This window comes from Enhydra lutris, unplaced genomic scaffold, assembly GCF_002288905.1.
Source record: "Enhydra lutris kenyoni isolate GAN:26980312 unplaced genomic scaffold, ASM228890v2 scaffoldscaffold7, whole genome shotgun sequence".
Taxonomy (NCBI): Eukaryota; Metazoa; Chordata; class Mammalia; order Carnivora; family Mustelidae; genus Enhydra; species Enhydra lutris.
Genome location: NW_019154091.1, coordinates 36073769 through 36100152, shown reverse-complemented (window position 1 = coordinate 36100152; position 26384 = coordinate 36073769). Strand labels below are relative to the sequence as shown.

Here is a 26384-nt window from a genome sequence, read left to right as displayed (position 1 = left end):
GAATGAGAGTTTTTTTTTTTTTAAGATTTTACCTATTTATTTGACACAGAGAGAGAGAGAACACAAGTAGGCAGAGAGGCAGGTGGGGAGAGAGAGAGGGAAGCAGGCTCCCTTCTGAGCAGAGAGCCCGATGTGGGGCTCGATCCCAGGACCCTGAGATCATGACCTGAGCTGAAGGCAGAGGCTTAACCCACTGAGCCACCCAGGTGCCCCGAGAATGAGAGATTTGACCTTATTAAAACTTAAAATACATGAATGGAAAAAAAAATATCCATGACATTAAAAAAACACACAAATAATAGAAAGAAAACATCAGTAACACATATAACTAACAAAAATTTATTCCAAGTATACACAGTGCCTACAGATCGGTAAGAAAGGAAAAAAACAAAACCAAAAAAACAAAAACGCTGAGATAATAAATAGCCAAGGGATATGTATGAAAAGGTAAATCAAAGGAAATACAAATTACAAATTAACTTGAGAAGATGCTCAAAGATATTAGCAGCTAGAAAAACACAAACTATAACGGCGATGTAACATTCCTCCTCCTCCCCCCATACACAACACAAGAAAAAGAATAAGAATGATAATAAGCCAAATTTAAAACTTTGAAAACATCTGGAGCTGAGAAGAAGGGAGGACCAGTGTTCCTATCCACTGCTAGTGGAAGTAAAATGGTTTCAGTCTTACAATCTTTTAGTATCATTTAAATTTTTAACTTGGCATACGTTTTGGCCCAGGACACTCACTTTTAGGAATCTGTTATAGAGAAATAGGATATATGCACAACAATGTTCACTGCAGTATTTCTGTCATCTCCTGTACTATTGATGAGGGAGCAGAAGGCAAGTTAAGAACAAAGCACAAGCTGACACCCCACAAATCCCCCCACTCCCACTCCCAGGTGGGATCTGGAACATTCCTCAGGCACTCCTGGCTGTTCTAAACCTAAGGGAAGGAGGGGGATGCCCGGGGGGGTTGGTTAACTAATGGAGATCACAGTCCAGCAAGACAGGAGTCTCCCTCAATTTACAAATGTCTTAGTGGTTTACAAGAAAAAAAGTATTCTTATCAATAACATAACTTCCAGAAGGAAACTGTCCTTTTTTTTTTTTTTAAGATTTTATGTATTTATTTGACAGAGAGAGAGAGAGAGAGAGACATCACAAGCAGGCAGAGAGGCGGGGACGGGGGCAGGCTCCCTGCTGAGCAGAGAGCCTGATGGGTGGCTCAATCCCAGGAACCTGAGACCATGACCTGAGCTGAAGGCAGAGGTTTTACCCACTGAGCCATCCAGGTGCCCCTGGAATGAAACTGTCTTAATGTTAATGCTTAACTAGAGGGAAAAACTACCTTAACTGTGCAGTGACAAGGACCCCAGTATCTTGTAGGTCCTTCTTAGCAAATAAAAGTTATTTTGATAACCTCCCTTTTCCTAAATCCCCCAGCTCCCAAGTATATAACCAGTCACGCCTCAGAGCCCCCAGGGCAGCAGCTCTTTCTGCCCATGAGTCCTATCCCCATGCTTTAGTAAAATCACCTTTTTGCACCAAAGACAGCTCAAGAATTCTTTCTTGGTCGTCCCCTCAGGACCTCACCTACATTCCTAAAGTACATCCCTGTTACTCCCAAATCTTTTCCCATCCAGTACGTTCCTCACTCCAGGGTTCCCTATTCTTTGGGTTTCTTATCTACTTCTGGCTACTTCTATTTCCTGAAAACTCCCTGCAAAATCCCCACCCTCCATCATTCCCACCACTTGACTTCTCTGTTATTACAACTAGTCTGACAGGGGCTGCAGCCAATAATCAGGCAGTAGTGCAGGCTGAAATCACCAAACCTGTGTGGCCTCCTGCCTCACCTGAGCTCTCAGTGCTGGCCAGCAGTGTTGTGTCTCTAGGCGGAGGTCTCTTTTCCCTGTGCAGAAATTCCACAATTCTGCCTTCCATGGATCCCAAACCTATCACTTTCTCCTTCATTCTTAGCATATAAACTTGTCCTTTATTTTACTGAAAAAATAGAGTTCACCAGGCAAGAACAGTACATTTTCTTTCCTATCATTTAGACAAACATATCAGAATCTTCCCCCATCGTTCCCCCTTCCATAGGAAAAAGGATGCTCTTTCCACACAAAATTATTTTTTCCATTTGTGCATTGGGTCACCCAGTTATTCACTGCCTCAAGGATCCTGGTCTTGCATAAATTTTTAATCTCTCTCTTTCAACTAAGTTGAAAGCTATAAACATGAGCTACTCTTTCTTATCTATATGTAAAAATGTATTGGTGCAACATACAGCCCTTTATTTAGAGTTATCATTTTCCTTCCTGCTATAAGAAAACTTCTTAAAAACTTCTTAAAAGATATATCTAAACTCATTTGACCTTACCCCCATCAGGTCACTGAAATTTCACATCTTTCACCAGCACACGAATAAAGCGTGATGAACAATGACCTCCATATTGTCAATTTCGTTGAATATTCTTCTGTCATTATGCTGCTCTACATCTCTTTAACATGTTATATTGATGAATGCTCCCTCCACCTTGAAAGCTTTCCTTAGCTTTTATCACATTCCTTTCGTATTTTCTGCTGTGTGCTAAGAGCTTTCTCCCCTACACTTTATTTCCTTCCTCATCTCATTACTAATAGGGAAACAAAGACTTTCTTATCATCAAGATTTTGCTTTGAGAGAGGATTACTAGCAAAGATCATTACTAGCTTTGCCTTATAGATGTCTTCCAATGTGAAGAACCTTCTTTAAAAAAAAAAAAAAAAAAAAACTCAAGAGGATAGAGCCAGGCATGAAAATTCATGATCATAAGGAGCCTATGGCTCACTTCAGCCTTACCAGAGGAGAGGAGGGTAGAGAGCAACAGGTACTTAACCTCATACATTGCTGGAGAGTTTAAATTAGTAGGCTTATATGAACAAAGTATCCAATGACCCAGTAATTCATCCTGATATATTCATACATTTACAAAATAACATAGGATTAGAATATTTATCTAAGATCTACAGTAAAATATCATAGGACCTAGAACAACTAGAACAATTTTGAAAAAGAAAAACAAAGTTGGAGGATCACACTACTTGATTTCAAGACTTAATGATAAAATTACAGTGGTGTAGGGGCGCCTGGGTGGCTCAGTGGGTTAAAGCCTCTGCCTTCGGCTCAGGTCATGATCCCAGGGTCCTGGAATCGACCCCCACATCGGGCTCTCTGCTCAGCAGAGAGTCTGCTTCCTCCTCTCTCTCTCTGCCTGCTTCTCTGCCTACTTGTGATCTCTGTCAAATAAATAAATAAAATCTTTAAAAAAAAAATTACAGTGGTGTAGAAATGAAATGATAGACACATTAATAAATGGCACAAAAGACAAAATGCAGAAATAGGCAAATATAATCATTGATTTTCAACAAAGGTATCAAAGGAGCTTAATGACAAAAGGGTAGTTATTTCAATAAAAAGCGCTGGAACAATTAGGCTTAGAAAAAAGAAGAAAAAACAGACCTCCACCCATACCTCACACCATATGTAAAAGTTGGATCAAAACAGATCACAGGGGGTGCCTGGGTGGCTCAGTGGTTAAAGCCTCTGCCTTCGGCTCAGGTCATGATCCCGGGGTCCTGGGATCGAGCCCCGCATCGGGCTCTCTGCTCGGCGGGGAGCCTGCCTCCTCCTCCTCTCTCTCTGCCTGCCTCTCTGCCTACTTGTGATCTGTCTGTCAAATAAATAAATAAAAATCTTTAAAAAAAAAAAAAAAAAAAAAAAAAAACAGATCACAGCCCTCAATGCAAAAGCTCCAACTGTAAAATTTCTGGAAGAAACATAAAGGCAATCTTTGTGAACATGGACTAGGCAAAGATTTCTTAGACAAATACAAACAACACAAACTATAAAACAAAGCGGTAACACAGACTTCATAAAAATTAAAAAATTCTATTCTTTGAAACTCACTATTAAGAGGATAAAAAGAGGGGCGCCTGGGTGGCTCAATGGGTTAAGCCTCTGCCTTCGGCTCAGGTCATGATCCCAGGACCCTGGAATCGAGCCCCGCATCAGGCTCTCTGCGCAGCAGGGAGCCTGCTTCCCCCTCTTTCTCTGCCTGCCTCTCTGCCTACTTGTGATCTCTCTCTGTCGAATAAATAAATAAAATCTTAAAAAAAAAAAAAGCGGATAAAAAGACAAACCACGGACTGGGAGAAAATATTTACAAAGTGTGTATCTAGTAAGAACTTGTATCCAGAATATTAAGAACTCTGAAAACTCAGCAACAAGAAAACAAATAAGGAAGCAAAATATTTGAACAATTATTTCACTAAAGAAAAATATAGGGATGGCAATTAACCATATGAAAAGTTGCTCAACACCACTGGTCTTTAAGGAAATGGTAATTAAAACCACAACAAAATACCACTGAGTACCTACTAGAATGGCTAAAAATGAAAAGACTGCTGATCACCGAGGATGTGAAGGAACTAGAATTCCCATACACTGCTGGCTGGAATATAAAATGGTACAAAGACTTTGAAAAAGAGGTTTACAGTTTCTTAAAAGTTAAACGTATACCTACCATATGATCCAGCCATTCCACCTCCTACATATTTTATCAAGAGAAAAGAAAGCCTACGTCCATACTAAGATTTATACCCAAATGTTCAGAACAGCTTTATTTTTAATAGCCCAAAACTGAAACTACCAAAATGTCAATCAACAAATGAATGAAGAAACAGATTATGACACATCCATATAATGGAATATTAGCAATAAAAAAGGGTAAACCACTGATACACACAACACCAGGAATGAATCTCAAAATAATTATTCTGAGTGAAAGAAGACTGAAAAAGAAGAGTACATATTTAATGACTCTGTAAAACTCTATGTACTGTAAAACTCTAGAAAACATAATCTAATCTATAGTGACATAAAGTAGATAGGGTTTCCTGAGGATAGGAGAGTGTTGGGTGACAGGGACAAGAGAGAAGAAGGAATTACAAAACGCATGAGGAAGCTTTTCAGGATAGTTGCTGTTTTCACCATCTACATTATGGTGACATTTTCATGGAGATAGATAAATATAGATAGAGATAGAGATATACATCAAAACTTAACAAATTTTACTCTTTAAATATATTCAGATTATTGTGTGTCAACTATATCTCAATAAAACTATTTTTTTCAAGATTCTCTTTATTTGGAGAGTACACACACATGAACAAGGGAAGAGGCAGAAGGAGAGAGAGAATCCTAAGCAGACTCCCTGCTGAGCACAGAGCTGCCTTGGCACTCCATCCCATGACCTGAGATCATGACCTGAGCCACAACCAAGAGCTGGACACAACCGCCTGAGCCACCCATGCACCCCTCACTGAAACTATTTTTAAAAGAGGTCATAACAAAAGACACTGTCACAGTAATCTAGGTGAACAACAACAGAGGTTTGGGATGGAATTAAAAGTGGAAATGGAGGAGCACCTTGGTGGCTGTTAGGTGTCTCAACTGACAATTTTGGTTCAGGTCATGATCTCATGGGTCATGAGATGGAGCCCAGGTTGCTCAGCAGGAGTCTGCTTGAAAATCTCTCCCTCTGCCCCTTCTCCAACTCAAACTAGTGTGCATGCTTTCTTGCTCTCTAATAAATAAATAAATAAATAAATAAATAAATAAATCTTTTTTAAAAAGGTAGAAATGGAGGGGCACCTGGGTGGCTCAGTGGGTTAAGCCTCTGCCTTCAGCTCAGGTCATGATCTCAGGGTCCTGGGATCAAGGCCCACATTGGGCTCTCTGCTCAGTGGGAAGCCTGTTTCCCCTTCTCTCTCTCTGCCTGCCTCTCTGCCTACTTGTGATCTCTCTCTCTCTCTCACTCTCTCGCCCTCTCTTTGTCAAATAAATAAATAAAATCTTTTTTTCAAAAGTAGAAATGGAAAGAAGAGAGGAGATTTAGAATATACTTTGCTGGTGGCAATGATAAAATTTGTTGATGTAGAAAAATGAAATCAGGAAGCTCTCCAGTTTGGAATCTGAACAACTTAAGGTCATTTCCTAAGATGGGGAAGACTCTGGAGTAGGGATATAGAAGAGTATATCTATCCCATCACTGTTTGTGCTAGTGGGGAAACAAAGGTAACTAGGTGTCCATCATTAAGAGAATGAATACATGAAATGGAGATTATGCAACAGCTAGAAGGATGAATTACATGTACATAGTGCAACATGAATAAAACTCAAAAACACATTCATGGAAAAAGTAAAATAATAAAATATATAGAATAATTTAATTAAATATGAAACAAATAAGAACAGTACATATTTTATAAAGATACAAACAAGCTCAAGGACCTTATCAAACATCAAAGTATGTTTGTGAAAGTGGGGATATGGGGGCAAGGGGAAAGATAAATGGACAGCAAGAGAGACATATATGACTGATGAAGATGGTGACCCATGACCTTAGGAATTTGATTAACTCTAATCACTATACTCTAAACTTTAAAACATGGATGAAAGAAATTGCAAACAACACAAACCAATGGAAAGATATCCCATGCTCATGGATTGGAAAAATAAATATTGGGGGCTTCTGGCTGGCATAGTCAGTAGAGCATGTGACTCTTGATCTCAGGGATGGTAAGTTCGAGCCACACACTGGGTATAGAGATTACTTAAAAATAATAAAAAAAATCTTTAAAAAAAAGAATATTATTAAAAATGTCTACACTACCCAAAGCAGTATATAAATTTAATGCAATCCCTATCAAAACACCAACAGATTTTTCAAAGAACTAGAACAAACAATCCTAAAATTTGTATGGAACCACAAAAGACCCCAACTAGCCAAAGCAGTCTTGAAAAAGAAAAACAAAACTGGAGGTATCACAATTCGAGATTTCAAGAATCCCTACAAAGCTGTAGTAATCCAAACAGTACAGTAGTAGCACAAAACAGATATATGAATCAATGGAATGGAAGAGAACACCCAGAAATAAGCCCACAGTTATATGGTCAACAAATCTTTGACAAAGGAGGCAGGAATATGCAAGAGGGAAAAAGTTCCCTCAATCAATGGTAGTCGAGCTAGGGCTAAGCACTTATTTCTTTCCAGGACTTTCTAGTTCTTAAATTTTATGCTTGTATTTGATTATAGATGTCAGTGACATTTCATGGTTTCAAAAGTCCTTGATGCTCTGAGAAGTGTAGAGTCTAGTGAAAATTACATCGCCATAAAAGAAATGTGTTTTGGGGGCACCTGGGTGGCTCAGTGGGTTAAAGTCTCTGCCTTCAGCTCAGATCATGATCTCAGGGTCCTGGGATCGAGCCCCACATCAGGCTCTCTGCTTAGCAGGGAGCCTGCTTCCCCATCTCTCTCTCTTTCTGCCTGCCTCTCTGCCTACTTGTGATCTCTCTCCGTCAAATAAATAAATAAAATCTTTTTTTAAAAATGTGTTTTGTTTTTGTTTCCTTTTTAAAAGTTGTGCTATTATTGGTTCTACACTCCCTAGAATACTACTGCTTTGTGAAAGTCCAACTGGATGCAGCGCCCTCCATGTATTTAGTACATTTGTAAGCCTGGGTCTCTTACTACTTGATATGTTTGCATTAGTTAAGAGAGAAACTTGGTAGCTTGGTAGCTCAGTTAGAGGGGAGAGGTAATCTGCTCCTAGATGGGTCTGAACTGAGCCATACTCGTCTGAGTAAGAGTTGGGAAACATAACCTCTGTAAATTAAAAAAAAAAAAAAAAAATTAGTCGAACATCACATAGTAGGCAGCCATTAAATTATTTAAAAAGTTAATTTATGGGGGTGCCTGGGTGGCTCAGTGGGTTAAAGCCTCTGCCTTCGGTTCAGGTCATGATATCAGGGTCCTGGGATTGAGCCCCGCATCCTGCTCTCTGCTCAGCGGGGAGCCTGCTTCCCTCTCTCTCTGCCTGCCTCTCTGCCTACTTGTGATCTCTGTCAAATAAATAAAATCTTTTAAAAAAAAAAGTTAATTTATGAAGAAAAACCTTCTGTACAGATTGGGAAAAAAAGATTTTCATGGAGATAACTGTATGATCAAGAGAGTTAACTTTTTATTTTTGCTTTACTAGTGCCACAAACTTGCCAGGGGTAATTGTTTGGTTCAAGAAAACTGTGGTTTTCTTTCCTAGGATTTGTTGCTAAATGCCAAAAGACATTTTTGAACTGTACATTTGATCAGATTGTTAGCCTTTTCTGTTTTCCTTCTTTTGAAAACCCTTGACTAAAAAACATCTGAATTTTTTTTTTTAATGGTGTTGGGAAAACTAGTCAAAAGTATGCAAAAGAATGAAAATGGACCACTTTCTTGCACCAGACACAAAGATAAACTCAAACTTTATTTCACTAGGCAAGGGAGAAGAATTTGAGTTAGTAACTGACCCTGGCTCCTAATGAGTAAGTCCAGGGAACAAATAAATAGCTAGGAGGTCGGGACGCCTGGGTGGCTCAGTGGGTTAAAGCCTCTGCTTTCAGCTCAGGTCATGATCCCAGGTCCTGGGTTCGAGCCCCGCATCGGGCTCTCTGCTCAGCAGGGAGCCTGCTTCCCCTCCCCTCTCTCTGCCTGCCTCTCTGCCTACTTGTGATCTCTGTCTGTCAAATAAGTAAATAAGATCTTTAAAAAAAAAATAGCTAGGAGATCAGTGATTTCTAATGTAACATCCTGAAGGGAGGAAGAGCAGGGAAGAACTAGATCCAATTCTGATGAGAGGTGGTGAGAAATCCTTGCAAAAAGACTGAAACTTCATCACAGAGAAGAATTGCCCACAAGCTACCTGCTCAGGGGAGAGCTTGGGAGGGCACCATCCTCCTCTGCTTCTCTTTGAATAAGTAACTGAGATTGTGCGCTCAGTAGCAGCAAAGCCAGGGCCCAGGTGGAATCAGGATCATTACATCTTTAACCTAGCCGGAATCACTAACATCACATTCGTAATCAACAGACACCCTCCCACCCCAGAGCCAACAGTAAGAGATCATAAGCAGACAGGAGTTTGTTTCTACCACTTCCTTCTCTAAACATTACATCCAAACCAAACTGCCTCTTTGCCTTTTTAGAGGCAGCTACTGAACGCATACATGGATGGGGTCAGGAAGGTTTAGAAAATACTGTATTTCTTGCCCTTAATTCCTGTAAATCCTGTAACAGAAAAAACTAGAATAAGAATTTTTTAATTTTTTATTCATCCATTCTTTTATTTATGATATGATTCACTGATACCAGCACTATTTTAGGTGGGGGGGGAGGATATAACAATAGATATGATCGAGTTCATGTTCCTCAAAAAAAAAAAAAGAACTAGGAAAAATGGCCAACAGACACATGAAAAAGTGCTCAACATCACTCGACATCAGGGAACTACAAATCAAAACCAGAGTGAGATACCACCTCACACCAGTCAGAATGGCTAAAATTAACAAGTCAGGAAATGACAGATGCTGGCGAGGATGCGGAGAAAGGGGAGCCCTCCCACACGGTTGATGGGAATGCAAGCTGGTGCAGCCACTCTGGAAAACAGCACTCTGGAAAACAGGTTCCTCAAAAAGTTGAAAATAGAGCTACGCTAAGACCCAGCAATCGCACTATGGGGTATTTATCCTAAAGATACAAATGTAGTGATCTGAAGAGGCAGGTGTACCCAAATATTTATAGCAGCAATGTCTACAATAGCCAAACTATGGAAAGATGTCCATCAACGGATGAATGGATAAAGAGAAGTGGTGTGTATATACAATGGAATACTATGCAGCCATCAAAAAATGAAATCTTGCCATCTGCAACAACGTGGATTGAACTAGAGGGTATTATGCTAAGCAAAATAAGTCAATCAGAGAGGGTCAATTATCATATGATCTCACTGATTTGAGGAATTTGAGAAACAAGACAGAGGATCAGAGAGGAAGGGATAGAAAAATGAAACAAGATGAAACCAGAGAGGGAAACAAACCTTAAGAGACTCTTGGTCTCAGGAAACAAACTGAGGGTTGCTGGAGTGGAGGCGGGTGGGAGGGATCAGGTGGCTGAGTTATCAACATTGGGGAGGGTATGTGCTACGGTGAGTGCTGTGAACTGTGTAAGACTGATGAATCACGAACCTGTGTCCCTGAAACATATAATACACTATATGTTAATTTTTTTTAAAACTGAGAGAAAGGTAAGAGATTGTAATCCAGCATCATCAATAGTACAGTACAGAAAGATGGTCCCCTTCAGTATTCCCTCCTACGTCTTTTAAACAGCACCTTCCCTCCCTATCTATCTCCAAACCCTACATTTTTTTTAATATTTTATTTATTTATCAGATAGAGAGTGAGCGTGAGAGTGAGTGAGCACAAGCAAGGGAGCAGCAGGCAGAGGGAGAAGCAGGCTCCCCGCCAAGCAGGGAGCCCGATGTGGGACTCGATCCCAGGACCCTGGGATCATGACCTGAGCCGAAGGCAGACACTTAACCGACTGAGCCACCCAGGCGTCCCTCTCCAAACCCTACTTAAGAGAAATAACCAAGTTTTTCTCATTTTTGAGGCATTCATGCCTAAAATAATTTGGGAATCAAGCACATAAATGGCTTCTGTAAACTTTCCTCAGATTGACCACTATTGTGAAATTAACCTGCAAATCACACATCCACAACATGGAAAAGATATGGTCATATAACAGTTTATTCAACCACATCTATGCACGCCTAGAAAAATTAAATTCAGCCAAGGCCAGGTCTTTAAGTGGTGAAGAGCTGAGAAGCAGAAAGCACCACCCTGTTCTCATCCTCTTTCAACAACTTAGGTTCTCACTATTAGCATTATCCTTTAGAATATAGTTTTCTTCGTGAAGGGCCACCATTAGGATAAAAATATATTATGAGGAATAAGTAACATGCCAACTTCCTAGCACACATCAAAAACACCTATAAGGAGGGAGGGGCGCCTGGGTGGCTCAGTGGGTTAAGCCTCTGCCTTCAGCTCAGGTCAAGATCTCAGGGTCCTGGGATCAAGCCCCGCATCAGGTTCTCTGCTCGGCAGGGAGCCTGCTTCCCCCTCTCTCTCTCTGCCTGCCTTTCTGCCTACTTGTGATCTCTCTCTGTCTGTCAAATAAATAAATGAAGTCTAAAAAAAAAAAAAAAAAAAAAAAAACACCTATAACACATGAGCAATAGTATATACCTGCGCAGATTTCATCAGTTCGGACCATAACATAGAGGAAAGGTACACTTTTGACAGAAATGATGGGAATGGGGAATGAAGGAGGCAGCATAAGTCACTACAGTAAGAAGTACTACAAAAAATTTGTATTTCCCAAATGATCCTAGATCTGATCTTTAAACTGTTAGGATAATATCTAAATGTTCTCAAGGAGAGTCCAGCAACAAATCTTCAGTTCCCAGGGAAGCTGCACTAATCTTACATCGAATGCTATGTCCTAGAAGGTTCAGCATTCACCAAATACATGCTCATGGTCATCTGAGCACCCAGAGGCCTGCTCCCTCTTGTGAGGGAGCCTTACCACAGATCTGACTCCCTCAAAGTCTGACCTTCTTACAGATCCACGGTAAAGAAACTTCACAGCTAGAGGCTTGGAGACCGTTTCCATTGATGGCTCCACACTTCTGGATCAAGTTGTTTAAAATAATGCTGTAAGAAATCAGGAAAGTCAATCACTTAAGGTAACATGAGAGCAAAGGAGCTGCAAGGCATGGAAGAGTTAAAAACTGGGCAGTTCTTTCTCCCTATTCAGGCCCTACTTCTTTCAGTTCCCAGAACATTAGCCTCTCTTTTTTTCGTTGTTGTTGGGGTTTTTTGTTGTTGGTTTTGGTTTTTTGGTTTTTTTGGTTGGGGGGGGGGCGGTTTGGCTCTTATCCACTATTCATTTCCTCTCCTGTTCTCTAGTTCCTTTCCTTACCCTTTCCTCTCCTCACTGTCTGTTAACCTTGACCTATTTCCCCATCACATACTTTCTCTTCTCCTTTTCTCTTTTTTCCCCATTGTTTTGAACCCCCTTACCTTGAGATGTTTAGGGGTGACCCATCTCCCCACCTCCAGCCAGCTTCGTTCCTCAGACCAATCCAGTAAAAATCATCTTTGAGTAACTGTTTAACCAGGCTCTAGGGAGAGATTGAAGATGATGGAAAAAGGTAAGAAAATGTAGGAAACCAAAGAAGTGATTCAGTGTCATGATCAATAAATATTCTTTACACCCCCTCTCATTACTATTATTATGGACTGAATATTTATTTCTCCCCAAAATTCATATATTGAAGCTCTAACTTATAACATGATGGTACCTGGGCATATGGCCTTTGGAAGGTTATTAGTTTTAGACAAGGTCATGAGGCCCTCACTAATGATGAGATTAGTGTCCTTGTAAGAAGAAGAGGTCCCAGTGCACTCTCCCTCTATCAGGAAAGGACACAATTAGAGGGCAGCTGTCTGCAAGCCACAAACAAGATCCTTACCAGAGACAGAACCCATCAACATTTTGATCTTGGACTTCCCAGCCTCTAAAACTGTGAGACATCAATGTCTGTGGTTTAAGCCACCCAGTGATATTCTGGCTAGCATTTCAAGCTGACTAAACCACCACCTAGTCCAAATAACTAATCCCTCTTTTAAACTCTAATTCTAGAGTTACACTGCAGAGTGCAACATTTCCTATAATTCAACTTAATATGTATAATTGCATTCTATAGCATGAAAGACATTATACTCTGCCTTCCACTGTAACTTCCTCGGTTAGATAAAGTACTTAGTAGGTATTCAAATAACTTTTACAGAAGAAAAGCTTAATACCACTATGGAAGCAGTCATCTTTCTCATTATCATTTAATATAAAATTTATTATTAAGCTTGTAGCAATATACTTGCTTTTTTCCCACTACACTCCCATTTTTCAAGTTCTCATCAATCTTGCATATGACAAGTAAAATAAAAACAGTTCTTAAGGAAACAAGCATAAGACAAAATTAAGTTGGTCCTGTGCTACCACTAGAACAGAGATAACAGATTCTTTGCTCTGTAGAGTCTGAACAGAGATAACAGATTCTTTGCTCTGTACAGTCTGACATTCAAATGAAGGAGTTATACTCTGAGGTAATTGCCTCAATAAGTGGAATAAAATAAAGGATAAATCCCAGAAGATTAATTATATTGTAGGATTTGGTGTTAGTGTAATGAATAGACTTTGCAATAAACATCTTCAGCTTTGAAAATTTCTTTTGTTACAGAGACTTTTCTTGTGAGGCTGAATTTTCAGTGTGATGTTAAGGTTTTTTTTTTTTTTAATTTATTTGACAGAGAAAGATCACAAGTAGGCAGAGAGGCAGGCAGAGAGAGAGAGAGGAGGAAGCAGGCTCCCCGCTGAGCAGAGAGCCAGATGCAGGGCTCGATCCCAGGACCCTGAGATCATGACCTGAGCCGAAGGCAGAGGCTTAACCCACTGAGCCACCCAGGCGCCCCTCAGTGTGATGTTAATGTTAACAAGTAACTTGTTTCTTCATGAGCAAGAAGGATAAAATTGTAAGTCTGAAGACCAGTCTATTGATGGGAAACAGTTACATATAACACAAGAAACTCACATCCAAATCTGCAAAGAAGTCAAATTATCACTCTTAGCAGATGATATGATACTTTGTATGGAAAACCCAAAAGACTCCACTCCAAATCTGCTAGAACTTGTACAGGAATTCAATCAAGTGTCAGGATATAAAATCAATGCACAGAAATCAGTTGCATTTCTTTACACCAAAAACAAGACAGAAAAAAGAGAAATTAAGGAGTCAATCCCATTTACAATTGCACCCAAAACCATAAGATACCTAGGAATATACCTAATCAAAGAGGCAAAGAATCTATATTCAGAAAACTATGAAGTAAGTACTCATGAAAGAAATTGAGGAAGACACAAAGAAATAGAAAAATGTTCCAAGCTCATGGATTGGAAGAACAAATATTATGAAAATGTCTATGCTACCTAAAGCAATCTACACATTTAATGCAATCCCTATCAAAATCCCATCCGTTTTTTTTTTTTTTTTCAAAGAAATGGAACAAATAATCCTAAAATTTATATGGAACCAGAAAAGACCTCATATAAGGAGAGGAATATTAAAAAAGAAAGCCAAAGTTGGTGGCATCACAATTCCAGACTTATGCTCTATTACAAAGCTGTCATCATCAAGACAGTATGGTACTGGCACAGAAACAGACACATAGGTCAATGGAACAGAATAGAGAGCCCAGAAACAGACCCTCAACTCTATGGTCAACTAATCTTCGACAAAGCAGGAATAAATGTCCAACGGGAAAAAGACAGTCTCTTCAAAAAATGGTGTTGGGGAAATTGGACAGCCACATGCAGAAAAATGAAACTGGACCATTTCCTTACACCACACATGAAAATAGACTCAAAAAAGGGAGGCCTGGGTGGCTCAGTGGGTTAAGCCACTGCCTTCGGCTCAGGTCATGATCCTGGGGTCATGGGATCGAGTCCTGCATCGGGCTCCTTGCTCAGCAGGGAACCTGCTTCTCTCGCTGCCTCTGCCTGCCTCTCTGCCTGCTTGTGTGTACTCGCTTGCTCTCTCTCTCTCTCTCTGGCAAATAAGTAAAATCTTAAAAAAAAAAAGAAAAAGAGAAAAAAAGAAGAAAATAGACTCAAAATGGATGAAGGACCTCAATGTGAGAAAGGAATCCATCAAAATCCTTGAGAAGAACACAGGCAGCAACCTCTTTGACCTCAGCCATAGCAACTTCTTCCTAGAAACATCACCAAAGGCAAGGGAAGCAAGAACAAAAATGAACTATTGGGACTTCATCATGATCAAAAGCTTTTGCACAGCAAACAGTTAACAAAACCAAAAGACAACTGACAGAATGGGAGAAGATATTTGCAAACAACACATCAGATAAAGGGCTAGTATCCAAAATCTATAAAGAACTTATCAAACTCAACACCCAAAGGACAAATAATCCAATCAAGAAGTAGGCAGAGGACATGAACAGACACTTCTGCAAAGAAGACATTCAGATGGCCAACAGACACATGAAAAAGTGCTCAACATCACTTGACATCAGGGAAATACAAATCAAAACCACAATGAGATACCACCTCATACCAGTCAGAATGACTAAAATTAACAAGTCAGGAAATGCAGATGCTGGTGAGGATGCAGAGAAAAAGGAACCCTCCTACACTGTTGGTGGGAATGCAAGCTGGTGCAACCACTCTGGAAAACACCATGGAGGTTCCTCAAAAGTTGAAAATAGAGCTACCCTATGACCCAGCAATTGCACTACCGGGTATTTACCCTAAAGATATAAATGTAGTGATCCGAAGGGGCACGTGCACCTGAGTGTTTATAGCAGCAACGTCCACAATAGCCAAACTATGGAAAGAAACCTAGATGTCCATCAACAGATGAATGGATAAAGAAGTGGTATATAGGGATGCCTGGGTGGCTCAGTTGGTTAAGCAGCTGCCTTCGGCTCAGGTCATGATCCCAGCGTCCTGGGATCGAGTCCCACATCGGGCTCCTTGTTCTGTGGGGAGCCTGCTTCTCCTTCTGCCTCTGCCTGCCACTCTGTCTGCCTGTGCTCGCTCGCTCTCTCTCTCTCTCTCTCTGACAAATAAATAAATAAAATCTTTAAAAAAAAAAAGTGGTATATATATACAATGGAATACTATGCAACCATCAAAAGAAATGAAATCTTGCCATTTGCGATGACGTGGATGGAACTAGAGGGTATTATGCTTAGCGAAATAAGTCAATCAGAGAAAGACAATTATCATATGATCTCCCTGATATGAGAAGTTGAGAGGCAATGTGGGGGGTTTGGGTGGTAGGAAAAGAATAAGTGAAACAAGATGGGATCGGAGGGAGACAAACCATAAGAGACTCTTAATCTCACGAAACAAACTGAGGTTGCCAGGGGGAGGTGGGTAGGGAGAGGGTGGTGGGGTTATGGACATGGGGGAAGGTATGTGCTATGGTGAGTGCTATGAAGTGTGTAAACCTGGCGATTTACAGACCTGTATCCCTGGGGCTAATAATACATTATATGTTAATAAAAAAATAAAAAATTTAAAAAAAAAACAAGGAGCTCAGTTTGTATGTGTTTCAGAGCATAAGTGAATATTTAAAGGTATTAATGTGTATCTTTTTTAGATTATTTATTTATTTATTTATTTGACAGATTGAGAGGTCACAAGTAGGCAGAGAGGCAGGCAGAGGGAAGGGGGGGAGCAGGCTCCCTGCTGAGCAGAGAGCCTGATCTGGGGCTCGATCTCAGGAGCTTGAGATCATGACCTGAGCTGAAGGCAGAGGCTTAACCCACTGAGCCACCCAGGCACCCCTAAAGGTATTCATATGTATCTTAACAGATACTAAAGATCCTGGATTACAAGTGGTGGGCAAGCAAATATGTGTGCAAGAGCATTTGTGGACATTTGATAACTGATGTCCCTGTGTGTCCAGCAAATACTGTATGTATATTTAATGAGATAATGTCCTGCATCTTCTCAACACTGTACTTCTTATTCTTAATCCTCAAAGTCACAGCAAATCCCTTGTGAAAAAAAAATAAAAACTAATAAGAAAGCATCCAAATTATATCTCCATTCCTTCAATTTTGCTACCAGGAATCTTGTGTGTTAATGGTTTTGTTTGGTCACTTGGTTGGTTCGGTTTTCTCTGGGTTGGAGTTTGATCTGATAGATGTTAAACAAAAAGGCCATAACTTGTTCCTGTGATCATGCACTTCCTGACTATTTGTCTCAAGCTTCCTTCCTACATTAATGCTCTGAGATAACAAGCGACTTCATCTGGCAGTGGCCATCACAAAAGCATCATATTCTCAAATTCAGTGAACTTGCTTTGATCTCTCTCCTCACTTTCTAGACTTCTGTTTGGAGGAATAGAAACTCAAAAAGAGCAATTATTCCACAGCAATTTGGTGGCAGAACTTGGACTAGAACCCAAGGTCTTGCCCTAGTACCCAACACCTTGGCATGTCCTCTACTGAGATAGTCCATCTCTCTGCAACCTATCTGTCTCTTAAACAATGCTTTCTCAGAGTACCTGACTGGCTCACCTGGTATAGCATGAGACTCTTGATCTCAGGGTTATAAGTTTGAGTCCTCTGCTGGGTGTACATATTACTTAAAAAATAAAATAAAATAGTGCTTCACTAGCCCTGAAAAAGATCATGAGATTCCTAGGATGTGTCAAGAAACATGCACATTTGGCTAAGAGACCAAATTCTCTTTGATGAAAGACACCAAGAAGACAACTTAAGTTTATAATATAACATTAGATTTCAGTATTATTTACTGGGTCCCAGTATTGCCACAGAACAGGCTGATGTATGAATAAGGAGGTCTACTAAAGCGAATACATCACGTTTGTTTCTCATTACAACCAAGTTCAGATATCCTAAAATCTGGGCTGGGTGAGGAAGACCTCACACGGTAAAGTACAAACTTCAGAACGAGAGGGTGAAAAGAAGCCACATCAGGGAAGATAGGAAGTGTGGGGACATAATTCTGGAAAGAAAAGAAATGCAGGTGCTTCAGAGGGGAGGGAGTTTTGATCTTGGAAAGAGAGAAAGAGAAGAGAAAGAAAGCAGTGCAGGGAACTGCACAAGACAAACACCTCCCCAAAACCACTGACTGAGAAAATAAGAGTAGCTGATTATCACCTGTTTTTACAAGCCAGGGAGCCCAAAGTCTGAAGCTTCAGAAGTCCATTAGCCACAGCCCAGTGGAGCCTGGTGGTTACAGCAGTGCTTCCATGGGGAAGGAAAGCAGAGACCTGGGACCAGACAGCATGGTTTGAAGATCCCCTAGGTTGCACTGGAAGAGAGAGTTCCCCTTCTTGGAGTGCATTTGGGAGAGGCAGCATGGCCTCTCAGGGGTCAAAAGAGCTCATGGACACTAGTGTGCTGCCCTGTTCATTAGCATAGGAACAGAGACCCACTGAGAGCAGCATACCCTGGTGCCCACTTTTGCTACACTTTACCATAAACTCCAAGCCTCTGCACAATCATGTCACTGCTTTTCTGGGACTAATGGACACCAGCTGCAGCATGGCAAGACTCTCCCCCAGAGGATCATCACCACTCTGCACTGCTCTGGGTCCCTAAAATTTGGAGTTTTGAAACCTAGCCATGAGCATGGCAGAAAATATAGGAGTACTGTGTCATGCGGTGGGCAGATGGCTCAGTCACAGACAGCATGAGGGCAGGGTCTGATGGAAGCCAGGAACACAAGAGAGGAGACTGCAGAGGACTGATCAGAGGGATAAAGCAGCCAAAACAGAAAAACACAGTGCATACTGTGAAACACTTCCTAAAGCACCAGGCCTGGAACAGTATAGGACCTCATAATATAGCCATTATTCTCAGGAGCAGGAAACATAAGAGGCTTTCTAACACAGAAAAAACAGTGACCTACCCAAAATGACAAGACAGAGGAATTCACCCCAAAAGAAAGAACAGGAAGAAGTGATGACCAGGGAACTAATAATATGTCTGAACCAGAACTTAAAACCTATACAATCCTAAGTATACTAGCTGGGCTTAAGAAAAGCATAGAAGACACTAGAGAATACCTTTCTGTAGAGATAAAATAACTAAAAACTTGTCAGGCCAAAATAAAAAATGCTATAACTGAGTGGTGCCTGGATGGCTCATTTGGTTAAGCATCTGCCTTCGGCTTAGGTCATGATCCCAGGATCCTGGGATCAAGCCCCTCACAGGGCTCATCCCTTTCCCTCTGCCCACCACTTCCCTTGTTTGTGCATGTTCTCTCTGTGTATCAAACAAACAAACAAACAAGCAAATTATTTTTTAAAAATTAAAAAATTAAAAATGCTATCACCTAGATGCAAAACTGACTGGATGCAATGACAAGGATGGACAAAGCAGAGGAACTAATCAGCGATATAGAAGATATAATTATGGAAAATAATGAAGCTGAAGAGAAGAGGGAAAGAAAAGAAAGACTCATGATTCATGGATCATGAATGTAGACTTAAGGAATTCAGCGACTCCATAAAGCATAATAAAATTTGTATCACAGGAGTCCCAGAAGAAGAGAGGGAAAGAAGGCAGAAAGTTTATTTGAGCAAATTATAGCTGAGAACTTCCCTAATCTAGGAAAGGAAACTGTCATCCAAATCCAGGAAGCACAGAAAATTCCCATCAAATTCAACAAAAGCTGGCCAATACCAAGACATATCATAGTACAATTTGCAAAATATAGAGATAAGGAAAGAATCCTGAAAGCAGCAAGAGAAAAGAAATACCTAACCTACAAGGGAAGATAAATCAAATTAGCAATAGCTCTCTCCACAGAAACCTGGCAGGCCACAAGAAAGTGGCATGATATATTCAATGTGCTGAATGGGAAAAATATGCAGTCAAGAACACTTCATCCCGCAAGGCCAACATTCTGAATAGAAGTAGAGATAAAGAGCTTCCTAGATAAACAAAAGGTAAAAGAGTTTCATCACTACTAACCCAGTCCTGCAAGAAATATTAAAGGAGACCCCTTAAGTGGGAAAGAAAGACGAAAAGCAACAAAGACCAGAAAGGAACAGAAAAAAATCTCCAGAAACAGCAAATTTATAGGTAATACAATGGCACTAAATTCTTATCTATCAATAATTACTCTGAATGTAAATGGACTAAATGCTCCAATCAAAAGATAAAGGGTATCAGAATGGATTAAAAAAACAAGACCCATCTATATTTTGCTTACAAAAGACTCGTTTTAGACCCAAAGACATCTCCAGATTGAAAGTGAAGGCATGGAGAAACTTCTATCATTCTAATGGAAATCAAAAGAAAGCCAGAGTAGCCATACTTACATCAGACAAACTATATTTTAAACCAAAGACTGTAACAAGAGAGGAAGAAGGCACTATATCATAATTAAGGGGTCTATCCAACAAGATCTCACAATTATAAATATACATGCCCCCAACTTGGGAGAACACAAATACATAAACCAATTAATAATAGACATAAAGAAACTCATTGATGGGGTGCCTATGTGGCTCAGTCAGTTAAGTGTCTGCCTTCAGTGTAGGTCATGATCCCAGGGTCCTGGGAAAGGCCCACATCAGGCTCCCTGCTCAACAGGGAGTCTGATTCTCTCTCTCCCCCTCTCTCTGCCCTTCCCCCCACTCATGCGCACTCTCTCTCAAATAAATAAATAAAATATTTTTTAAAAAAGAAACTCATTGATAATAACACAATAATAGAAGGGGACTTTAACACCCCACTTATGGCAATAGACAGATCATCTAAGCAGGAAATTAAGAAGGAAACAATGGCTTTGAATGACACAATGGATCAGATGAACTTAACAGACAAATTCAGAACTTTTTATCCTAAAGCAGCAGAATACACTTTTTTTTCCTAATGCATATAGAACATTCTCCAGAAAAGATCACATAATAGGTCCCAAATCAACCCTCAATACGTACAAAAACACTGAGATCATACTATGTGTATTTTCAGGCCACAACACTCTAAAACCTGAAGTCAACCACAAGAAAAAATTTGGAAAGACCACAAATACATAGAGATTAAAGAACATCTTACTAAAGAACGAATGGGTTAACCAGGAAATTAAGGAAGAAATTAAAAAATGCATGGAAACAAATGAAAATGAAAACACAACAGTCCAAAACCTCTGGGATGCAGCAAAGGTGGTCATAAAAGGAAAATATGTAGCAATACAGGCCTACCTCAAGAAGCAAGAAAAGTATCAAATACACAACCTAACCTTATACCGAAAGGAGATAGAAAAGGAAGAGCAAATAAAGCCTAACACCAGCAGAAGAAGGAAAATTTTAATAAAGGTTAGAGCAGAAATAAATAATATAGAAACAAACAACAAAAACAAAAACAGTAGAACAGATCAACAAAAAGAGATGGTTCTTTGAAAGAATTAATCAAATTGATAAATCCCTAATCAGACATATGAAAAAGAGAGGGTGCCTGGGTGGCTCAGCTGGTTAAGCACCTGTCTTTGGCTCAGGTCACCATCTCAGGGTCCTGGGATCGAGTCCCTCATCAGGCTCCCTGCTCAGCGGGGAGCCTGCTTCTCCTTCTGCCTGCTCTTCCTGCTGCTCCTCCTGCTTGTACTCTCTCTCTCTCTCTCTGATAAATAAATAAAAATCTTAAAAAAAAAAACAGATTTTTATTTAAGAAAAGAGAGCGAGAGAGAAAGGACCCAAATAAATAAAACCACCAGTGAAAGAAGAGAGATCACAACAAACACCACAGAACTATAAACAATTATGAGAAGATATTATGAAAAATTATATGGCAACAAAAGGGGCAATCTGGAAGAAATGGATAAATTCCTAGAAACATACAAACTACCAATACCAAAACTGAAACAGTAAGAAATAGCAAATTTGAATAGACCCATAACCATCAAAGAAATTGAAACTGTAATAAAAAATCTCCCAATAGATAAAAGTCCAGGGCCAGATGGCTTCCCAGGGGAATTCTACCAGACATTTAGAGAAGAGTTAATACCTATTCTTCTCAAACTGTTCCAAAAAATAGAAATGGAAGGAAAACTTCTGAACTCCTTCTAGGAGGCCAGCATCACCTTGATTCCAAAACCAAAGACCCCATTAAAAAGGAGAATTACAAGCCAATAAGCCTGATTAACATGGATGCAAAAATCCTCAACAAGATACTAGCAAATGGAATTGAACAGTACCTTAAAAGAATTATTCACCATGATCAAGTGGGATTTATTCCTGGGTTGCAGGGGTGGTTCAATACTTGCAAATCAATCAACATGACATACCACATTAATAAAAGAAAGGATAAGAACCATATGATCCTCTCAATAGATGCAGAAAAAGCATTTGACAAAATACAGCATCCATTCTTGACAGAAACCCTCAACAAAATAGGGATAGAGGGAACACATCTTAACATCATAAAGGCCATATATAAAAGGCCCACAGCGAATACCATCCTGAATGGGGAAAACTGAGAGCTTTTCCTCTACAGTCAGGAACAAGACAGAGATGTCCACTCTCACCATCATTATTTAACATAGAATTACAAGTCTTAGTCTCCGCAATCAGACAACAAAAAGAAATTAAAGGGCATCCAAATTGGCAAAGAAGAAGTCAAACTTTCACTTACATATGACATGAAACTCTATGTAGAAAACCCAAAAGACTCCACCCAAAATTACTAGAACTGATACACAAATTTAGCAGTCACAGGCTATAAAATCAATATACAGAAATCTGTTGCATTTCTATATACAATAACAAAGCAGCTGAAAGAGAAATCAAGGAATTGATCCCGTTTACAATTGCACTAAAAACCGTAAGATATCTAGGAATAAACCTAACCAAAGAGGTAAAAGATCGTACTCTGAAAACTATAAAATACTTATGAAAGTAGTTGAAGACACAAACAAATGGAAAAATATTCCACGCTCATGGATTGGAAGAACAAATATTGTTAAAATGTCTATGCTACCCAGAGCAACCTACCCATTCGATGCAATCCCTATCAAAATACCACCAGCATTTGTCACTGAGCAAACAATCCTAAAATTTGTATGGAGCCACAAAAGACCCCGAATAGCCACAGCAATCTTGAAAAAGAAAAGCAAAGCTGGAAGCATCACAATTCTAGACTTCAAGCTATATTACAAAGCTGTGATCATCAAGATAGCATGGTACTAGCACAAAAGCAGACACATAGATCAATGGAACAGAATAGAGAACCCAGAAATGGACCCTCAACTCTATGGTCAACTAATCTTCAACAAAGCAGAAAAGAATAACCAATAGAAAAAAGTCTCTTCAACAAATGGTGTTGGAAAACTGGACAGCAACATGGAGAAGAATTGAAACTGAAGAACTTTCCTATTCCATACACAAAAATAAATTCAAAATGGATGAAAGACCTAAATGTGAGACAGAAAACCATCAAAATCCCAGAGGAGAACACAGGCAGCAACCTCTTTGACCTCAGCCATAGCAACTTCTTACTAGACACAACTCTGGAAGCAAGGGAAACAAGGGAAAAAATGAACTATTGGGACTTCGTCAGGATAAAAAAGCTTCTGCACAGAGAAGGAGACAATCAATGATACCAAATGACAATCTACATAATGGGAGAAGATATTTGCAAATGACATATTTGACAAAGGGTTAGTATCCAAAACCTATAAAGAACTTATCAAACTCAACACTCAAAAAACAATCCAGTTAAGAAATGGGCAGAAGACATTAACACTTTTCCAAAGAGAACATGCAGAAGGCTAATAGACATATGAAAAGATGTTCAACATCACTCATCATCAGGAAAATACAAATCAAAGCCATGATAAGATACTACCTCACACCAGTCAGAGTGACCAAAATTAACAACATGGGAAACAACAGATGGTGGTGAGGATGTGGAGAATAGGGAACCCCCCTACACTGTTGGTGGGAATGCAAACTGGGGCAGGCACTCTGGGAAACAGTATGGAGGTTCCTCAGAAAGTTAAAAATAGTACTACCCTATTCTCTAACAATTATACTACTGGATACCTACCCAAAGGATACAAAAATACCGATTCAAAGGGGCACAGGCACCCTGAAGTTTATAGCAACATTATCAACAATAGCTCATTTATGGAAAGAGCCCAAACGTCCATCGACTGATGAATGGATAAAGAAGATGTGGTATATACATACAATGGAATATTACTCAGCCATCAAAAAAAGGAACGAAGTTTTGCCATTTGCAATGATGTGGATGGAACTAGAGGGTACTATGCTCAGCAAAATAAGTCAGTCAGAGAAAGACAAATACCGTATGATTTCACTAATATGTGGAATTTAAGAAACAAAATAGATAGACATAGGGGAAGGAAAATAGAGAGAAAAGCAAACCATAAGAGATTCAATCTACAGAGAACAAACTGAGGGTTGATGGAGGGAGATGGGGGGAGGATGAACTAAATGGATCAGGGGTATTAAGCAAGGCACTTGTTACTGACGAGCACTGGGTGTTATATGTAAGTGATGAGTCACTAAATTCTACACCTGAAACCAATTTTACCATATGTGCTAACTAACTAGAACTTAAATAAAAACTTGAAATTAAAAAAAAAAAAAAGCCAAAATATACACAGGTGTCATCATCCTCTTCTTCCCAGAAGAGTAACAAGTTCACGTAGGTGAAAGGGCTTACCCAAGGCTTCATACTGAATAAGCATCCAAGTTTTCTCTCCCAGGACTAAACTTTTGCGTTATATCAGGCTCTCCCCTTCTAGTAATAAATACAATCATACTGTGCCCCTGATTAATGCTGCCTGATGGTTTCCTCTTTCACATAGAATAAAATCATTACTATGTATTACAAGATTTTACATGATCTAGAGCCTGCCAACCATTTATTCACTTATTAGCTTCTAGTCACGTGAGCCTTCTTTCTGTTCTTTTAACATAACAAGGTCATTTTTACTTTAGGGTCTTTACATAGCTTTTCCCTCTGCCTGGAATACCCTTTCCCTAGATTTTTACATAGCTGTCATTCAGGCCTAGGTCTCATCTCAAGTGTTGCCTCCTTAGAGAGGCCTTCCTTGCTGGTCAATCTAAAGTAGTACCTACATTCACTATCACACTGTTTCATTTTCTTCAAAACATATATCACCACATTTATTTACTTGTTTGTTGTATGTCTTTCCTCTAATTAAAATGTAAGCACCATAATAGCAAGAATTGATTACTACTATATCCCCACTACCTATGAAAATATATGAAATTATTTAATTATCTAATATTATTTAATAATATTTACAGAATTAAGGGATATAAAGACAAGTCTTGTGCCACAAGAAATTAAAACCTTTTGAACACAAGTGCTCTGCCCTTTTTACTTTACCCCCATGGAGTACTTACTTATATATGTTGGGGGTAGGGAGGTAAACTGAAGAGTCAGGGAATGGTAAGAGAGATGAAATGATGTCTTAATTTCCAGAATAGCTTGAAACTTTTCATGCAGTTTTTAACCAAGTTGCTTTAAAGGATTATTTAAAATAGAAAAAATTAGTTTGTCCTCATTCCTCTGGATATGGCAAGAAAAACAGTCTATTTCTTCCCTTTATTTCAAGGGTAGAGGGATATCTGATAAAGCACAGAAATGAACAAAGACTTGCTCAAAAACCTCGGGTAGAGGGGTGCCTGGGTGGTTCAGTGGGTTAAGCCTCTGCCTTTGGCTCAGGTCATGATCTCAGAGTCCTGGGATCGAGCCCTGAATCGGGCTCTCTGCTCAGCGGGGAGCCTGCTTCCTCCTCTCTCTCTCTGCCTGCCTGTGATCTCTGTCAGATAAATAAATAAAAATCTTAAAAAAAAAAAAAAACCTCAGGTAGAGTCTGAGGAGCTGGGATTAGATAGTGCCCGCATACAAATGCCAACTCTGCACTAATTTACTATTCTCTCAACCCACACAATTTTAAGTCACATGATCAGACCAGTTTACCACTTCTCACTGGTGAGGCTGGAGAGTGAAAATTTTATTATCCCATTCAGAATAAACCTCAAAACCAGACTGTAATTATCAATGCTCTGTGTACTCTTGAACTCTGTGCGTGTGCGTGTGCGTGTGTGTAGAAGCAGCACAGAAGCATAAACAAGGGTGTTGACTCAGAATCCTCGTCCTCCAGAGACGGTATAAACAAAAGGACTCAGGTTTGTTGTATTTACTTTAGAGTTTGTGATGTTTGGTCTTATTTTAGAGAGAAAAAATGCAAAACCTAAAAGCAAAATGAAGACAGAGGTCAAACAGATAAAATCAGATATATTTTTCTTTCTTTTTCTGTCTTTTTTTTTAGATCAGTATTTATGCTTATATACCCACACACCTTTGCAAGTAATATTTTTAAATTATAACTTAAATATTATTAAGGCATAGAACATACTCCTTAAACTACCAAACTAACATGGCTTACAGGATATATCTAAGTTATTTCAATCCTTATGGAAATAAACTAATAATATGTCAAAGTTACTTGGTCATATCTTCAATTGGCTCATCTAATCTTAGGAACTATATCCTTAAAAAATGACTTCAAGAGAAATAATTCATATAAATATGCTTTAAATGAATAAAAATTAGAAATAAGAAAAATGTTGTCTAAAATAAGAAAAATAGATAAGCAATAATAGAATAATACAGAACCATAAAAAATAAATACCTACAATAATTTTTAAATGTTTGGAAAAAACAGTAAGGAAACAATGTTATATGATGAAAGCATAACATAAATATAAGGTGTCCAAAAAACCTGGAAACATAGGATAAATATATTTTTAAATATATATATCTGTTATAAATGT

The 26384-nt window shown here is 39.3% G+C and overlaps 1 protein-coding gene across 1 annotated transcript in view; it reads right to left on the bottom strand.

Moving 5' to 3' along the window:
* Window positions 1–26384, bottom strand: part of LOC111142013 (killer cell lectin like receptor G1) — a 67330-nt gene that overhangs the window by 21997 nt on the left and 18949 nt on the right. The window contains exons 6-7 of the mRNA XM_022494936.1: window positions 12013–12113; window positions 11544–11643 (exon numbers count right to left, since the gene is read on the bottom strand). Coding sequence (XP_022350644.1) covers window positions 11544–11643; window positions 12013–12113 — 201 coding nt within the window. The remainder of the gene's footprint in view (window positions 1–11543; window positions 11644–12012; window positions 12114–26384) is intronic.